The sequence below is a fragment of the Palaemon carinicauda genome, chromosome 1 (assembly GCF_036898095.1).
Source record: "Palaemon carinicauda isolate YSFRI2023 chromosome 1, ASM3689809v2, whole genome shotgun sequence".
NCBI classification, from domain to species: domain Eukaryota; kingdom Metazoa; phylum Arthropoda; class Malacostraca; order Decapoda; family Palaemonidae; genus Palaemon; species Palaemon carinicauda.
Window position 1 is genome coordinate 289,975,614 of NC_090725.1, and position 18,066 is coordinate 289,993,679.

Here is an 18,066-nt window from a genome sequence, read left to right on the forward strand (position 1 = left end):
TAGCCCAGCAAGGAAAGAAAATAAACTACATTAGAAGCAATGAATAAAGAATATTAAATATCTGAAGACCAGTAATAATTTTTCTAAATATATGACACATATAAACTATGTTTATATGTTGAACAGGCTGTTCAACATGTAAACATTTCCTTCAAGTTTGAACCTTTGTTAAGTTCCACTGATTCAATTGCCTGATTAGGTAGGTCATTCCACAATTTGGTCACAGCAGGAATAAAACTTCTAGAATACTATGTAGTGTTGATCCTTATAAGGGAGAAGGTAAGACTTGAATTTGACTGTATTTCTAGTACTATGTACAGGATGGTACAGTCTGGGAAGATATGAATGCAAAGGATGGTCAGAATTATGAAAAATCAGGAATAAGAAATTTAATCGTCCCCCTAGTTTTTGTCCATCAAGTTGAGATGAGAGTCAGCAGCCGAAAGCTAGTCAGGGGAAGAATACTCAAAACAAGGCAGAATGAAGGAATTAAAACATTTCTTTAGAATAGATTGATCACTGAAAATCTCAAAATACTTTTCTCAAAAAGACCATTTTATTTACAGTGGAAGAAGAAATATTTTGAGTTTTGTTAGCTACCTTATGACCCATAATTTACATCTTGCATTGAGTTTAACTATATCTCTATTAAGGGATTCAGCAACCCTAGGTATACATTCAGATGCAATTGAGGCAGAGAGAGCAGCATCGTCTTCATTATTATTATTACTATCCAAGCTACAACCCTAGTTGGAAAAGCAAGATGCTATAAGCCCAGGGGCTCCAACAGGGAAAAATAGCCCAGTGAGGAAAGGAAATAAATAAATGAAGAGAAATTAAAAATAAATAATTCTAAAATAAGTAACAACGTCAAAACAGACATGTCATATATAAACTATTAACAACATCAAAAACAAATATGTCATAAATAAACTATATAAAGACTCATGTCCGCCTGGTCAACAAAAAAGCATTTGCTCCAACTTTGAAATTTTGAAGTTCTACTGATTCAACCACCCGATTAGGAAGATCATTCCACAACTTGGTAACAGCTGGAATAAAACTTCTAGAGTACTGCGTAGTATTGAGCCTCATGATGGAGAAGGTCTGGCTATTAGAATTAACTGCCTGCCTAGTATTACGAACAGGATAGAATTGTCCAGGGAGATCTGAATGTAAAGGATGGTCAGAGTTATGAAAAATCTTATGCAACATGCATAATGAACTAATTGAACGACGGTGCCAGAGATTAATATCTGGATCAGGAATAAGAAATTTAATAGACCGTAAATTTCTGTCCAACAAATTAAGATGAGAATCAGCAGCTGAAGACCAGACAGGAGAACAATACTCAAAACAAGGTAGAATGAAAGAATTAAAACACCACTTCAGAATAGATTGATCACCGAAAATCTTGAAAGACTTTCTCAATAAGCCTATTTTTTCAATATTTAACTTAGCCGGTGATTATATAAGCTGCAGCTCTGCTGCTCGACAGAAAACTCTACGGAAAAAATCCGCCAGCGATTGCTATGCAGGTAGGGGGTGTACTTCAACAGCGCCATCTGTCGTGCAGGTACTCAGTACTCATTGTAAACAAAGAACTCAATTTTCTCTCTGTCGTGCTACCGGCAAGACCTACTAATTCGCTGTTGCTAACTGGATTTGTTTTCACAACTATTTGGTGAAGTACACTATTCTAGTTTTGAGCTTTCGCTGTGCAGGCTTTCTCTTCAATAAATCCTTGCATTCTTTTTTTGATATCGGATTATTTGTTGATGACTTTGGATAGTTTTTGAATTCCCCTTTGACCAATTCAAAATGGCTGACCCTTCTCAAGTCCCAAAATTCAGGAAGTGTAATGCTAGGGACTGTTCAAGGCGTCTTCCGAAGGCCTCTATCGATCCTCACACCATTTGTTCCAATTGTCGGGATAAAACCTGTCAATTGGAAGATCGATGTGAGGAATGCGTTGGGCTTTCGGAATCCCAAAAATATACACGTAGGCTAGAGAGAGATAGAGTCAGGAGAAGTTCATCTCGTTCTGTTGATTTTTCCTCTCCTCATGCCCCACAACCTATTCCTTCCCCTGTAGTGGTTGCTCCCGATCCCCCTTCTGGCACTCAGGAACCTTCGATGGCTGACACGATGCGTGCCATCCAAGCTCTGGGTGAGAGAGTTGAGTCCCTGGCTAGTGACCGTAACCAGCTCATGGCAGACGTCAAGGAGCTGAAGTGTAAAAGTGCAGTGGGAAGTGGTAAAGTGAGTGATAGTGTTGCGCTTGAGGGTTCGTCTGTTCGTGCCTGTCGTCCTCCTAGTCCGGGACCTCTTGCAAGCTCCCAAGTCCAGGGGAGAAGCAATGTCGTACGACCAATGGGTTCGAGAGGCTTTAATCAGCGAACAGACGTTCCCTCCGTGGTTTCGGGCGTATCTACCCAAGATCGCCCCACCCACACAAAGACGAGAGAGCCCATTTATTCCTCGTCTGCGGAAGAGGTTTCTCGTAAGAAACCATGGACCAAGGTCTCACGACCTCTTAAGCGCAAGTCGGTCCCTTCCGCGCAAGTCCAATGGCCCAGTTGTAGCCACTGGGTCAGTTCGGACTCGCTGCAGTCTTCCGATGACTGCTCACCTCCTAAGAGAGGCAAAGCGGTACCGCCTCAGGCAGTTACACCGTCTGTGGCCGCACCTGCTCCTGCAGACCCTAAGTGGTCTTTGCTGCAGACCATGCAGTACCAATTAACGTCTCTGATGCAGGACTTTCGTGCGGAGAAGGTTGCTGCTGCACCAGCCTCTTTCCTACAACCAACCACACACTCGGTTGTGCGTCCTGTGGACGCTGAGGCGACCTTCTTGCGCACTCCAGCTGAGAGAGTCCCGCCACCCATGCATTCCAGTGTGCCCTGCCAGCCGCATGTTGACGTTCAGCGACGCACGGAACCTTCCATTGACGTTCGCGAGGTACAATAACCGTCAGAGTTGTTTTGTTTTGACGCGGTGCGTCAACCTCCGCAACCCAGTGTGGTTGCCACTGCTCTCCCACATCAGACTAGACAGTCTGGAGTAGACGCTGTGCGTCCCCACGCTGCTATGGTTGTTGCCAGCTCACAGACTGGGCAGCAGTTCCATGACGTTGCGTCCGGTTCAGTCACGCGTGCACCCGTGCGACCGGACTCAGCTAACCAGCCGATACCTACTCCATTGCCGCTTCCTCTTCAATACTCGGATGATGGACTCTCTGATGATGACGATGCGGCACACGTTGATGAACCACATTCGGACCTTGACGAGCCCAAGTCCACGCAACCCTCTTTGGACTTTAGAAAAGTTCTTGCTCTGTTCAAAGAGATGTTTCCGGACCAGTTTGTGTCTGTGGCTCCGCGCTCTCCTCCGTCAGAGTTTGCTTTAGGTACGCAGTCATCCTCGCCTGCCTTTACTAGACTCGTCCTCGCACGCTCGTCCAAGAGAGCTTTACGAGTAATAGGAGAATGGATGCAGTCCAAAAAGAGTCTAGGGAAGACAGCCTTTACGTTTCCCCCTGCTAGACTCTCTTCCAGATCGAGCGTCTGGTATGCCACGGGAGAAGTTCTCGGCTTGGGAGTTCCTGCCTCTGCCCAGGGCGACTTCTCAAGCCTTGTAGACTCTCCCCGCAGGCTAGCCATGAGACGCTCTAAGATATGCTGGTCTCCTTCGGACCTAGACCATCTGTTGAAAGGGATATTTAGAGCCTTCGAGGTCTTCAACTTTTTAGACTGGTGTCTGGGAGCTTTGAGCAGGAAGATCTCCCCGACTGAGAAGGAATCTTCCTTGCTCATCATGTCCTGCATGGACAAGGCCATACGTGACGGGTCTAGTGAGCTTGCTGCATCGTTCGTATCCGGAGTCCTCAAGAAGCGTGAGAACCTTTGCTCTTTCCTGTCAGCTGGAGTGACACCGTGTCAAAGATCCGAACTTCTGTTTGCTCCTCTTTCTAAGTGCCTTTTTCCAGAGGACTTGATTAAGGAGATTGCTGCTTCTTTGATACAGAAGGACACTCATGACCTGGTTGCGTCCTCTGCCCGCAAAGCCACCCCTTTGCCTACCTTGACAGCTAGACCAAGGATGGACACTCCAGCGTCCCGGTTTATTCCGCCCTTTCGTGGCAGAGCCTCCAGCAGAGGAGGTGCTCGTGCCGAAGGGAGACGTGGGAAGAAGAAAGGAACCAAGTCCTTTAAAGGCAGAGTCTGACTGCCAGCTTCTTCAGACAGCAGTGGGAGCCAGACTCAAGAACTTCTGGCAGACCTGGGAGAAGAGAGGCGCAGATGCACAATCTGTGAAGTTGCTCAGAGAGGGGTACAAGATCCCGTTTGTACGAAAACCCCCTCTAGCAACGTCTCCCATCGATCTCTCTCCCAGGTACAGAGAGGAAGACAAGAGACGAGCATTGAAACAGGAGGTGTCTCTCTTACTAGAAAAGGGAGCGGTAGTCAAAGTCCTGGACCATCAAACCCCGGGCTTCTACAACCGTCTCTTCTTAGTGGCAAAGAAGACAGGAGGGTGGAGGCCGGTGCTAGACGTCAGTGCGCTGAATGTCTTTGTCACAAAGCAGACGTTCGCCATGGAGACCACAAAGTCCGTTCTAGCAGCGGTCAGAAGGGAAGACTGGATGGTCTCTTTAGACCTAAGGGACGCATACTTTCACGTCCCCATCCACCCAGACTCCCAACCTTTTCTGAGATTCGTTTACGAAAAGGTTGTCTACCAGTTTCAAGCCCTGTGCTTTGGCCTAAGCACAGCTCCTCTTGTGTTTACGAGGCTGATGAGGAATGTAGCCAAATTCCTTCATTTAGCGGACATCTGAGCCTCCCTCTATTTGGACGACTGGCTTCTAAGAGCTTCTTCCAGTCGTCGCTGTCTGAAGGATCTAAAGTGGACTCTAGATCTGACCAAGGAATTGGGTCTCCTGGTCAATATGGAAAAGTCTCAAGTGGTTCCATCCCAAACTATTGTGTATTTAGGGATGGAGATTCACAGTCTAGCTTTTCGGGCTTTTCCGTCGGCCCCCAGAACAAGTCAAGCCCAGTTATGCATCCAGAACATGCTGAAGAAGGAACGATGTTCAGTCAGGCAGTGGATGAGTTTGATAGGGACACTATCATCCCTGGAACAGTTCATATCGTTAGGAAGACTACACCTCCGTCCTCTTCAATATCACCTAGCTGTTTACTGGAAAAAGGACAAGACGCTAGAAGCTGTCTCGATCCCCATTTCCGAGAAGATGAAGTCTTCCCTGACTTGGTGGAAGGACAGTATCAGCCTCAGAGAGGGTCTGCCCCTGGCTGTTCAGACTCCCAACCACGTTCTCTTCTCGGACGCATCGGACACGGGCTGGGGCGCGACATTAGACGGTCGGGAATGCTCGGGAACTTGGAACTCGAGTCAAAGGACAATGCATATCAACTGCAAGGAGCTACTGGCAGTTCATCTGGCCTTGAAAAGCTTCAAGTCTCTCCTTCAAGGCAAAGTGGTGGAGGTGAACTCGGACAACACCACGGCTTTGGCGTACATCTCCAAGCAAGGAGGGACCTACTCTATGACGTTGTACGAGATCGCAAGGGACCTCCTCACCTGGTCAAAAGATCTAAACATTTCACTAGTAACGAGGTTCATCCAAGGCAACTTGAATGTCATGGCAGATTGCCTCAGTCGGAAGGGACAAATCATTCCAACAGAATGGACCCTACACAAGGATGTGTGCAAGAGACTTTGGGCCACATGGGACCAGCCTACCATAGATCTCTTCGCAACCTCGATGACCAAGAGGCTCCCAATATATTGCTCACCAATCCCGGACCCAGCAGCAGTTCATATAGATGCTTTTCTCCTAGATTGGTCACATCTAGACCTATATGCATTCCCTCCGCTCAAGATTGTCAACAAGGTACTGCAGAAGTTCGCCTCTCACGAAGGGACAAGGTTGACGTTAGTTGCTCCCCTCTGGCCCGCGAGAGAATGGTTCACCGAGGTACTTCGATGGCTAGTGGACGTTCCCAGAACTCTTCCTCTAAGGGTGGACCTTCTACGTCAGCCACACGTAAAGAAGGTACACCAAGGCCTCCACGCTCTTCGTCTGACTGCCTTCAGACTATCGAAAGACTCTCGAGAGCTAGAGGCTTTTCGAAGGAGGCAGCCAGGGCGATTGCTAGAGCAAGGAGGACATCCACCCTTAGAGTCTACCAATCGAAGTGGGAAGTCTTTCGAAACTGGTGCAAGTCAGTATCTGTATCCTCTACCAGTACCTCTGTAACTCAAATAGCTGACTTCCTTTTATACTTGAGGAAAGAACGATCTCTTTCAGCTCCCACTATCAAGGGTTACAGAAGCATGTTGGCATCAGTCTTCCGTCACAGAGGCTTAGATCTTTCCAACAACAAAGATCTACAGGACCTCCTTAAGTCTTTTGAGACCACGAAGGAGCGTCTTTTGGCTACAGCTGGTTGGAATTTAGACGTGGTACTAAGATTCCTCATGTCAGAAAGGTTCGAGCCGCTACAATCAGCCTCCTTTAAAGATCTCACTCTAAAGACTCTTTTCCTGGTTTGCTTAGCCACAGCTAAAAGAGTCTGTGAGATTCACGCCTTCAGCAGGAACATCGGATTTACATCTGAAACGGCTACATGTTCTTTACAACTTGGTTTTCTAGCCAAAAACGAGCTACCCTCTCGTCCTTGGCCGAAATCGTTCGATATTCCAAGCCTATCTAATATGGTTGGAAATGAACTAGAAAGAGTCTTATGCCCTGTGAGAGCTCTTAAGTTCTATTTAAGACGAACTAAACCTTTACGAGGACAGTCAGAAGCTTTATGGTGTTCAGTTAAGAAACCATCTTTGCCTATGTCAAAGAATGCTTTATCCTATTTTATCAGACTGTTAATACGAGAGGCTCATTCCCATCTGAGTGAGGAAGACCAAGCTTTGCTGAAGGTAAGGACACATGAAGTTAGAGCTGTCGCAACTTCAGTGGCCTTTAAACAAAATAGATCTCTACGAAGTATAATGGACGCAACCTATTGGAGAAGCAAGTCAGTGTTCGCGTCTTTTTATCTTAAAGATGTCCAGTCTCTTTACGAGAACTGCTACACCCTGGGACCATTCGTAGCAGCGAGTGCAGTAGTGGGTGAGGGCTCAACCACTACAATCCCCTAATTCCATAACCTTTTTAATCTTTCTCTTGAAATGTTTTTATTGTTGTTTTTGGGTTGTCCGGAAGGCTAAGAAGCCTTTCGCATCCTGGTTGATTTGGCGGGTGGTCAAATTCTTTTCTTGAGAAGCGCCTAGATTAGAGGTTTTGATGAGGTCCTGTGGTATGGGTTGCAACCCTTCATACTTCAGATCCTAGGGGTCGCTCAGCATCCTAAGAGGATCGCGAGGCTCCGTAAGGAAGACGTACTTAAAAAGGCAGAGTAATTGTTCAAGTCGACTTCCTTACCAGGTACTTATTTATTTTATTTTTGTTATTTTGATAACTTCTAAAATGAAATAAAAAAATCCTTAGCTCATAATAATGTAAACATTTATTGCTGGTCTCTACCCACCCTCCTGGGTGTGAATCTGCTTATATAATCACCGGCTAAGTTAAATATTGAAAAATGTTATTTTGATAATAAAATAAATTTTTGAATATACTTACCCGGTGATTATATATTAAAGGACCCTCCCTTCCTCCCCAATAGAGACGCAGTGGACCGAGGAGAAAATTGAGTTCTTTGTTTACAATGAGTACTGAGTACCTGCACGACAGATGGCGCTGTTGAAGTACACCCCCTACCTGCATAGCGATCGCTGGCGGATTTTTTCCGTAGAGTTTTCTGTCGAGCAGCAGAGCTGCAGCTTATATAATCACCGGGTAAGTATATTCAAAAATTTATTTTATTATCAAAATAACATTTTTGTGCAATTGAAGAAGACATAGACCTTATGTTTCTCAAAAGTAAATTTACTGTCGAGAATCACACCTAAAATTTTGAAAGAGTCATACATATTTAAAGAAACATTATCAATACTGAGATCCGGATGTTGAGGAGCCACCGTCCTTGACCTACTTACAATCATACTTTGAGTTTTGTTAGGATTCAACTTCATACCCCATAATTTGCACCATGCACAAATTCTAGCTAAATCTCTATTAAGGGATTCACCAACCCTAGATCTACATTCAGGGGATGGAATTGATGCAAAGAGAGTAGCATCATCTGCATATGCAACAAGCTTGTTTTCTAGGCCAAACCACATGTCATGTGTATATAGTATGAAAAGTAATGGGCCAAGAACACTACCCTGTGGGACACCGGATATCAGATTCCTATAATCACAATGGTGCCCATCAACAACAACTCTTTGAGATCTATTACTTAAAAAATCATTAATAATGCTAAGAAACGACCCACCCACTCCCAACTGTTTCTGTTTGAAAACAAGGGCCTCATGATTAACACGGTCAAAGGCAGCACTAAAATCAAGGCCAATCATACGAACTTCCCGACCACAATCAAGGGATTTCTGTACAGCTTTGGAGATTGTGAGAAGGGCATCACATGCTCCAAGGCCTTTATGAAAACCAAATTGCAAACTAGGGAGTAGATGATTACCTTCAGCAAACCTATTAAGACGTTTTGCCAGAAGATGTTCAAAAACTTTAGATAATAAGGGAGTTATGGAAATTGGGTGGTAATCAGTGGGATTTGAGCTACCACAAACACATTTACATAGAGGAGTAACATTACAAATTCTCCAACTAGTGCTAAAAGCTCCTCTTCTTGCTAACCTGCGCACAATAACAGATAACTTTGGAGCTAAGAAATCTGCTGTCTTTATAAAAAACAAAGGAAAAATACCATTTGGGTCTACACCTCCATAAGCATCAAGGTCCACCAATAGAGCTTTAATCTCACGAGATCGAAAAGCTAAACTAGTTAGTTTAGCCTCAGGAAAACAGGAATGAGGAAGTTCAAGTTTTTCATTACAGTACTCTGTTTACTGTCAAAAACATCAGCCAAAAGGGTTTCCTTTTCCTTTGGACAGTGAGTGACTGAGCCATCTGGTTTAAGTAAAGGAGGAACTGTTGCATCTACACCAAAGAGTGGAGATTTAAGGGTAGACCACCATTTATGTTCCTGAGTTGTACCAGAAAGAGTTTCTTTTATAGTTAAATTGTACTCCTTTTCAGTTGAGGCATAAACTCTCTGAGCAAAAGCTCAAAGCTGAGTATAGTTGTTCCAGGTCAAATCTGATCTGTTACCCTTCCAAAGCTGATAGGCCTCCTGTTTCTCCAAATAAGCACGTCTACAATCATCATTGAACCACGGTTTGTCCTTCACTTGGTACCTTAGCACACGAGAAGGGATACGCCTATCAATTATGTTGACTAGATTCTCATTCAAAGGGACAACTGGATCTATACTATTATATAATTGTGACCAATTCAAGCACAAAAGATCATGTAAAATCCCATTCCAGTCTGCTTGGGATTTCATATAAATTTTATAAGAATATGATATGCAACAAGCTTGTTTTGTAGGGCAAAACAAATATCGTGTATGTTGTATGAAATGTAACAGGCCAAGAACACCACCCTGAGGAAAACCAGATATCACATTCTTATACAGTACCTACTAAGGTGCCTATCAATAGTAACTCTGCAATATATTACTTAAAAATTCAATAATGATGGTAAGAAAACATCCACCTGCTCCCAACTGTTTAAGTTTGAAAAAAAGGGAACAAAAATGGATGGCAAGGTTGGTAGCGTCGCGGACTTCTATTTCAGAGGTCCCGAGTTCGGTCCCCGCCAGGGACCCGAATACTGTGAGACCTTCTACCGGGGGTTACTCCCAGGGTGGAGCTTGGGAGGGGGGGGGGGGGGGGGGGGGAGGTTAGAGGGGACTAGTGATAGTCCCTGCTGGCTAATGGTCGCCGAAGGAGAACGATGTAAATCGTCTCAGTGGAGACCTAAAACCCGCAACTTTAACTTTTTTTTTTAAAGAAGAAAGTTTGTAAAACTTTTTTTTTTTTTTTAAGAAGAAAGTTTGTAATTATTCTTGATTTGAGTAATAACATAGTCACATTTGTGAACTCAGGTCTTACCTGAAGGAAATTTTTTGACGATGGAAGGTGGAGAAGTGGGTCAGCACGGTGAGAAAAAATCAAATTGACCAGGTTCTATGAAACTTAGAAATCCTTGAATTACGTTCTTTTGTTACAGTTTCTTTCTATTCCAAGAAGATGTTGGAAGTCTCGAGTACTTATTTTTTTACCTTTTTTGTTTTGTTTTATTTCTTATTGTATTAACACCAAATTTCATCGTTTTCACTTTTTTTATTGCTTTTCTGAGAATGGAACTACAAAAAAGCAATTAAAGTAGTTGTCTCACTATCAATCTTAAATGATAGTAAATTTCCATATACAGTACCAGTTATGTTCCATGTATGAATAATGGACATTAGAGTGGATTTATGGGTGTATTCAAAAGATTTTTACTGAAAATTATTATCATTCGCTTATAGTATTGCTGTTCGTTTTATGTGAACTGGCTTCAAGTCTAATACATGTGTTAAGAAAGAATATTTGACACTGTTGTTTATGCGTATTAAGTGTTATTGGTATATGTTAAGTTCTATTTATTATTTCAGTTACCCCTAAACCTACCATCACCATATCTCTTGATGGGCTTCGTAATTTAACCCCCAGTGGAGTCCGGCATAAAGAAGTTGGTTACAATCTTCCTACAGGTAAGTGTTTGAGTTTTAACTCAATGCTCTGGCTAAAGTATTCAAAAACTGTAATGGTAATAATAATGATAGATTGGAGGAATGGTGACATTTGATGGGTTGCTATCACAAGTATGAAGGGGCTTTTTGAAATTACCATTATTGATGACAAACATTTTTCTGTATATGAACTCATAAAAAAGTATTAAAAAAGAAACATTTACAACTGAAGGTTTGGTAGGTATGCCCCAATTTTTACTTAGAAGAAACAAGTAGAAATTTAGTACCTTTATTATTTAATCTGTTTATAATTAGTCTGACTTAAATGTATTTTCTTTCAGTTGTGAATGTGAATGGTGGAAATGTTAGTGGAGATAAAAGTGTAACTGTCCGTGTTGGTGAGAATCATCGTGTAGGGGGTAAAACCCCTCCTCCGGTACCCCCACCTCCAAAACCTGAAGTAGTAGAGGGTCATCCTGCAGGGGGATCAGCAATGTTACCTGCCATATCCTCAGGTTCTACAGTCACTCATACACATGCTGCAGCTTTGAATCCCATCCCTTCATTGCCAACCGTAAATAGTGACAGTCAGGCAAACCTTTCTTTACATGTAACGCCAAATGTTCGCCCAAGGGCTAGTGTCGGGAATGGTTCTGCAGTATTAGTTTTGGGCGAGGAAAGCCCTACAGAAGGGACAACCAATCAAAACGATGTGTGTGAAGGGTCCTCAGCTGAATCGGGGGCCAGTGCACGAGTAGCTGGAGCAGCTTCAATTATTGGAGTAAACTCTTCCTCTATACCCAGCTATCAGGCTTCACTTCCTATGCGTAGCAGTAATGCAGCTAATGGTCAGCTGCCTATTAATTCAGCCCCCAAAACCTCTTCACCAGCTGCAAAACCCACGCCTCCTGCTGTTGCCCCTAGAACTGCTAATCGTCGCGGTCACAAATATAAACGTAACTCAGGTATTGTAAATTACGCATTTTAATAAATGTTGGTTGTAGATTACTCTAAATAAGGAATGATGTAGTACAGTGAGTTAACCAGAATACCATATTGTACTGGTGTATGTATGTCAGAATAGATTTTGTAATGATATACAGTATGTATGCCAGGATAGGTTTTGGAACGATGTGTGTGCTAGAGTACTGTAGATTCTGTAATTATGTATGTATGCCAGAATAGATTTTGTAATGATGTATGTATGCCAGAATAGATTTTGTAATGATGTATGTATGCCAGAATAGATTTTGTAATGATGTATGTATGCCAGAATAGATTTTGTAATGATGTATGTATGCCAGAATAGGTTTTGTAATGATGTATGTATGCCAGAATAGGTTTTGTAATGATGTATGTATGCTAGAATAGGTTTTGTAATGATGTATGTATGCTAGAATAGGTTTTGTAATGATGTATGTATGCTAGAATAGGTTTTGTAATGATGTATGTATGCCAGAATAGATTTTGTAATGATGTATGTATGCCAGAATAGATTTTGTAATGATGTATGTATGCCAGAATAGGTTTTGTAATGATGTATGTATGCCAGAATAGATTTTGTAATGATGTATGTATGCCAGAATAGGTTTTGTAATGATGTATGTATGCCAGAATAGGTTTTGTAATGATGTATGTATGCCAGAATAGGTTTTGTAATGATGTATGTATGCTAGAATAGGTTTTGTAATGATGTATGTATGCTAGAATAGGTTTTGTAATGATGTATGTATGCCAGAATAGATTTTGTAATGATGTATGTATGCCAGAATAGATTTTGTAATGATGTATGTATGCTAGAATAGGTTTTGTAATGATGTGTGTGCCTGAGTAGGTTTTCTAATGATGTATGTATGCCAGGATCAATTATGTAATGATGTAATATGCAGAAGAAAATAAATTTATATTAACAATCAAGGTCCCAGTGATGCCAGTTATGTCATTATATTCTCAGCTGTTGGAATTCTGAATTGGACTCATTTCACCTATACACAATTGAATGTGGAATCAATTTTTACCCAAAAATTATTGAAATATGAAAAATTTGAAACTTCTGCCCCTCAGTAACCCACGGTGTAAAGTTGAGTCCGTAATATAGATTTTTATAAAATATATTTACAAATCTGTGATGCACTCAGGTAGCGATAGGTGAACCGTGATAAGACGATGATAAGACGAGGGAATAGTTTACTTGTAATTCTCACTAAAGGATAAAAATTGTTTAGAATCAAAGTAATAAATTACATATTTTACTCAATATTATAGAGTGCAGTTCATGTAAAAAATTAATATGTAAGACGTCAACAAAAACAATTTAAAAAAAGAATTAATGTTGTTGATCCTTCTGTGATGTTGCTAGTCATTTTAAGATGGAAAAAAACTGATTTATAATATTTGGTTAGGTGGTTGTTACCTCTTAGTATAGATCTTACATAGGTAACAAAATATCTAGATTTGGAAAATGATGAACATTGTTTCAAACACCAAAAGGGGAAAGGTATTACCAAAGTCATCCTTTTACAATCCTGTGACAACTTGGCGATATATTAACCCTTTTACCCCCAGGCTATTTGGAAATTTTCAACCCTTAACCCCCATGGGGTTATTTTTTTTCAAGTACATTTTGCAGTATATTTTTTTTAGATTGCTCTAACAGGCTTAATTTTTGTGATAGAGAGGTCAGGTTGGTTTCATTCTCTTGGAAAGTGCCTGAATTTTCTAAAAAAAAAAAAAAAAAATGACCAAAAATATGAAAAAAAAAATTTATAGCATTTTTTTGCAAGGATGTACCGGTACGTCCATGGGGGTAAATGGATAGCTTTTGTGAAACGTACCAGTACGTCCTTTGGGGGTAAAAGGGTTAAGACTATCTCAAATAAGAAAAAAAAAACACTACAAATTGCTAAAAGTTTTAGCGCTTATAATTCTTCGTATAAGAATCTTCACATACTATTATACGGTAGAGGATTTATCAGAATGAAAAGAATAAATGGTATCTATTTTCAGATGGGAAATGAAAGCAGCTTTATATAGTTTCAGTTGGATAATGCTTGATGAATGGTCAGATAGAAGTATAGAATTTCAATTTAAGATATGAATAGAAAGTGCAGTATTTGATTTGGGAGGATGAAGTGTTATTGCTTTAGGGTTGTTGATAATTTTGCAATTGTGTCAAAATTAATTTTGTATATGCAATGATTTAAAGTTAGTGTGATTTGACAAGAATATCTTCATTTATCTAGTTTTCAGTGTAATATGTATTTAACCCTTTTACCCCCAAAGGACGTACTGGTACGTTTCACAAAAGCCATCCCTTTAACCCCATGGACGTACCGGTACGTCCTTGCAAAAAAATGCTCTAAAAATTTTTTTTTCATATTTTTGATAATTTTTTGAGAAAATTCAGGCATTTTCCAAGAGAATGAGACCAACCTGACCTCTCTATAACAAAAATTAAGGCTGTTAGAGCAATTAAAAAAAAAATATACTGCAAAATGTGCTGGGAAAAAAATAACCCCCTGGGGGTTAAGGGTTGGAAATTTCCAAATAGCCTTGGGGGTAAAAGGGTTAAGGTGTATTTAAAATGATCTAGCGTATCTATGAATCATTCATTTTCTTTTACTTGATAAATTTATCGGGGTTAAGGATTGCAAATTTCCAAATAGCCTGGGGGTAAAAGGGTTAAGGTGTATTTAAAACGATCTAGTGTATCTATGAATCATTCATTTTCTTTTACTTAACAAATTTACAGGGACAGCAGATGGGGCTAGTAGTAGTGGAACATCACCAAGCACAGCCAATAAGAACAGTACAACAAATGCTGATGGGAGTGCAGGAGGAAGCAGAAGCGCAACCAATGCTAATGATCCTAATGTTCCCAAAAACCAAGAAGAACCACTTCCACCTGGGTAATTATCTGTCTGTTTGTATTCCCCTCATATCCTTTACCCATTGTTGTTACTGCGATTTCTAGGACCATCTCAAAACTCATAGATTTGGTACTTAACTTAGATGGGGTGACGGTAGAGTCCGACATCTTGAGGTAAATCCAGGTAAACCAGCGAAATTCACACACCGAGGCAAAAAATGTTTGGATAGCGCATGCTATGAAAAAGGAGTAACGTCACTGGCGTGGGATCGCTAGTAGTAGTAAGATGTTGAATGGCACCTCGCTGTTTGGGGATATTGACAGGAGATATCTAAATGGTGCGAGGCCTCTGGTTGTGATTTATTCACGCCCCAGTATTATACCGACACCTTATTAAGGTGAGCGAGCTGGGTTCAACCTAGCATTCCTATACAAATTTTTCTCTGGTAAATTCATAGCAGTTTTTACCTTAGAAATGATGTTAAAGGAGCATTTCACTGGGCGGCACGTGTCTCTCGCCCAGAAATAGGTTTTTCCTACGTCAAAATCCCTTTTCTAGGACATGGCAGTCGAAAGGCAACGCCACCAATGCTTTGATGACATGGGCGTCAAAGCCTTGAGGGTCTTGCACATAAGCTGCTAACCTGAGAAATTGTGGTTAAGCCTTTCTTTTCTTTGTCTAATAATTTCATTATTTCATTTAATCTTCCATGAAATTAATTTGGTTATAAGCTTACAAAAACTTGAGCTTTTCAATGTAGATTGAAAGTGAAATTTTTAACTTTCCAAAGATGATAGCTCCATTGTCCTTGTTCCATTACCAGGTTGTGATGCCACCTTTAATTCCTCATGGGAATGTTAACAGTAATATGCTAACAAATGAGCAATCTTTTGCCATTGAAAGTGTGTGTAGCACTTACAAATGTAGCCATTTGCTATAGAATGTTTTACGGTTCCTTTTAAAGGTTTAAAGGTCACTCATGAATGGCAGAGGCAAGGGACAGTAACATTGCCCTAGCAATGAGGACAATGCCCTAGAGACTGACCATATGTTATATGATCAGCGCCCCAGCCTCCTCTCCACCCAAGCTAGGACCAGGGAGGGCCAGGCAGTGGCTGCTGATGACTCGACAGATAGACCTATAGGCTCCCCCAAACCCCGCAACCTTAGCTCGCAAGGATGGTAAGGTTGCAGACACTAATGGCACTAACGAGTCTGAGCGGGACTCGAACCCCCGACTGGCAAACACCAGGCAGAGACGTTACCAATAAGGCCAATTCTTTTATCACAAGGATACAGTGCTTTGTAACATTTGAATAGATCTTGTATTGGAGACATCAGAATGATTTAGAATAGGGTAGTGATAGAGGTTGGAGTGGAAAGTGGAACACTGTGCCTCTTGATTTTATACAAATATCTTCTTAGGCTTTCTAAAGGATATACAACACTAACATTCCAAGCAAGAAAAATAAACTAGTCCTAAAAGTAGGAAAGATGAATTTTAGAAGGGCAAAATCTTAAGTATCCAGTGACCTGTATAAATATCCTTACCTTAAATTAAGTGAGAAAACTCAAAGTAAATTGAATTAATATTTCTCGAGACCAAATTAAGACGAAGGCCAATTGAAGGAATGTCCATAAAGATACTTCTCTCAATAATAGTATTGAAGACCCAGACCCATTTGATGCACATGTAATGCCGTAGGCCTAACCAAAATACAAGATGAAATTAATCAGAGTATCAGAAAAGAAATTGAAAAAAAAAAAAACTTATAAATTTTAGAAAATTCAAAAAAGTTATAAACCAATTACTGACAAGTACTGTATAGCATAACTTGCTAAAGTCAAGCGATGAAATAGAACTTTCATTGGGCTCCACAGGGAACAAGAAGAGTTGGAAGACCCAGGCCTACATGGCTGAGAACTATGAAGCATGAAGTAGGAGATGATGAATGGAGAAGTATTGGATTAAAAGCTCAAGATAGAGACGACTGGTAAAATCTAACAAGAGGCCCTTTGTTTCAATAGGCGTGGGAGGGGATGGTGATGATAAAGTTCCCAAGGCTGTATTACTGTACCATTGAATTTCTATCATCATCTCAAAAAACCTTCAAGGATGCTCTTTGAATAGAAGCCTTTCTCCATTATTAATCTTTATAGTGCTTTTCTTATCTGAGAACGTTATCTCAGGAGAAGTTTTTAATGATATTTTATTTATAGAAACAATAGAGCTTGTTCATCTTCCCTTACCCTTTCGGAGATCTATTTGTGTTTTTACTGCAGTACTTTCCCTTGTGGGGTTTTCCACTTGGTGTGCTTTACGTGGGGCAGTGCAGTTTGTATGAAGAATTCTTTGCAGTATTACTTATTCTGCTGTAGTACTGTGTATAAATTTTCTCTGGTCTCTCCTCTTAAACAGTCTGACTTCTTAGCTTTTAATTCTTATTCAAGATTTAGTTGAGGTCTATAAGAGTCTTATAATAATACAATGTGGTCCCATTAAACTACTGTACTGCAATTGATTTTTAAAATTTACTGTTTGTAGTGGCATACCATTTTACAAAGTAGCCATTTCTCTCTTTATTAACAAATTACCGATTGATTTTCAGGTGGGAGATGAGACACGACCAGTATGGTAGACGATACTATGTCGATCACACGACAAGGTCCACGACCTGGGAAAGACCAAAACCACTTCCTGCAGGTTGGGAAGCACGACGGGATCCCAGAGGTCGAGTTTATTATGTAGATCATAACACAAGAACAACCACATGGCAACGGCCAACTGTAGAAAACATAAGGTAAGGTAGTATTTTTAACTTTTAAATTTTCATCAGTATATCATAAAGAAATAGTAATTGCTTAGTAGGTTCTTAACCCTTTTACCCCCAAAAGAACGTACTGGTACGTTTCACAAAAGCCATCCCTTTACCCCCATGGACGTACCGGTATGTCCTTGCAAAAAAATGCTATAAAAATTAGTTTTTCATATTTTTTGATAATTTTTTGAGAAAATTCAGGCATTTTCCAAGAGAATGAGACAAACCTGACCTCTCTATGACAAAAATTAAGGCTGTTAGAGCAATTTAAAAAAAATATACTGCAAAATGTGCTTGGATAAAAATACCCCCCCTGGGGGTTAAGGGTTGGAAATTTCCAAATAGCCTGGGGGTAAAAGGGTTAAAATTTAAGACTATTTTCTTGATACTTACGATGATGAGAGATGTAGGTTTTAGGAAAAAATTCTAATTGGTTGGTAAGTGTTGATCAACATTGATAATTTCCTTTAGGTTATTGAGATTAATTTCGTAGTTAATATTTTAAATATGCGAAGTGTCATTGAATTTACAGGACGGCCTCCTTATATACAAAACTGCACATGGGTAATGTTCAGCCCGCTGCCATTTGCAGATGAAGGAGACCTGAAACTGTGGACAGTAAAAAATAGTAAT

The 18,066-nt window shown here is 40.7% G+C and overlaps 1 protein-coding gene across 1 annotated transcript in view; it reads left to right on the plus strand.

The window, feature by feature from the left end:
- LOC137639589 (E3 ubiquitin-protein ligase Su(dx)-like) overlaps positions 1-18,066 on the plus strand; it is a 62,062-nt gene that overhangs the window by 37,230 nt on the left and 6,766 nt on the right. The window contains exons 5-8 of the mRNA XM_068371852.1: positions 10,668-10,766; positions 11,087-11,710; positions 14,497-14,653; positions 17,224-17,415. Of these exons, the coding sequence (XP_068227953.1) occupies positions 10,668-10,766; positions 11,087-11,710; positions 14,497-14,653; positions 17,224-17,415 (1,072 nt within the window). The remainder of the gene's footprint in view (positions 1-10,667; positions 10,767-11,086; positions 11,711-14,496; positions 14,654-17,223; positions 17,416-18,066) is intronic.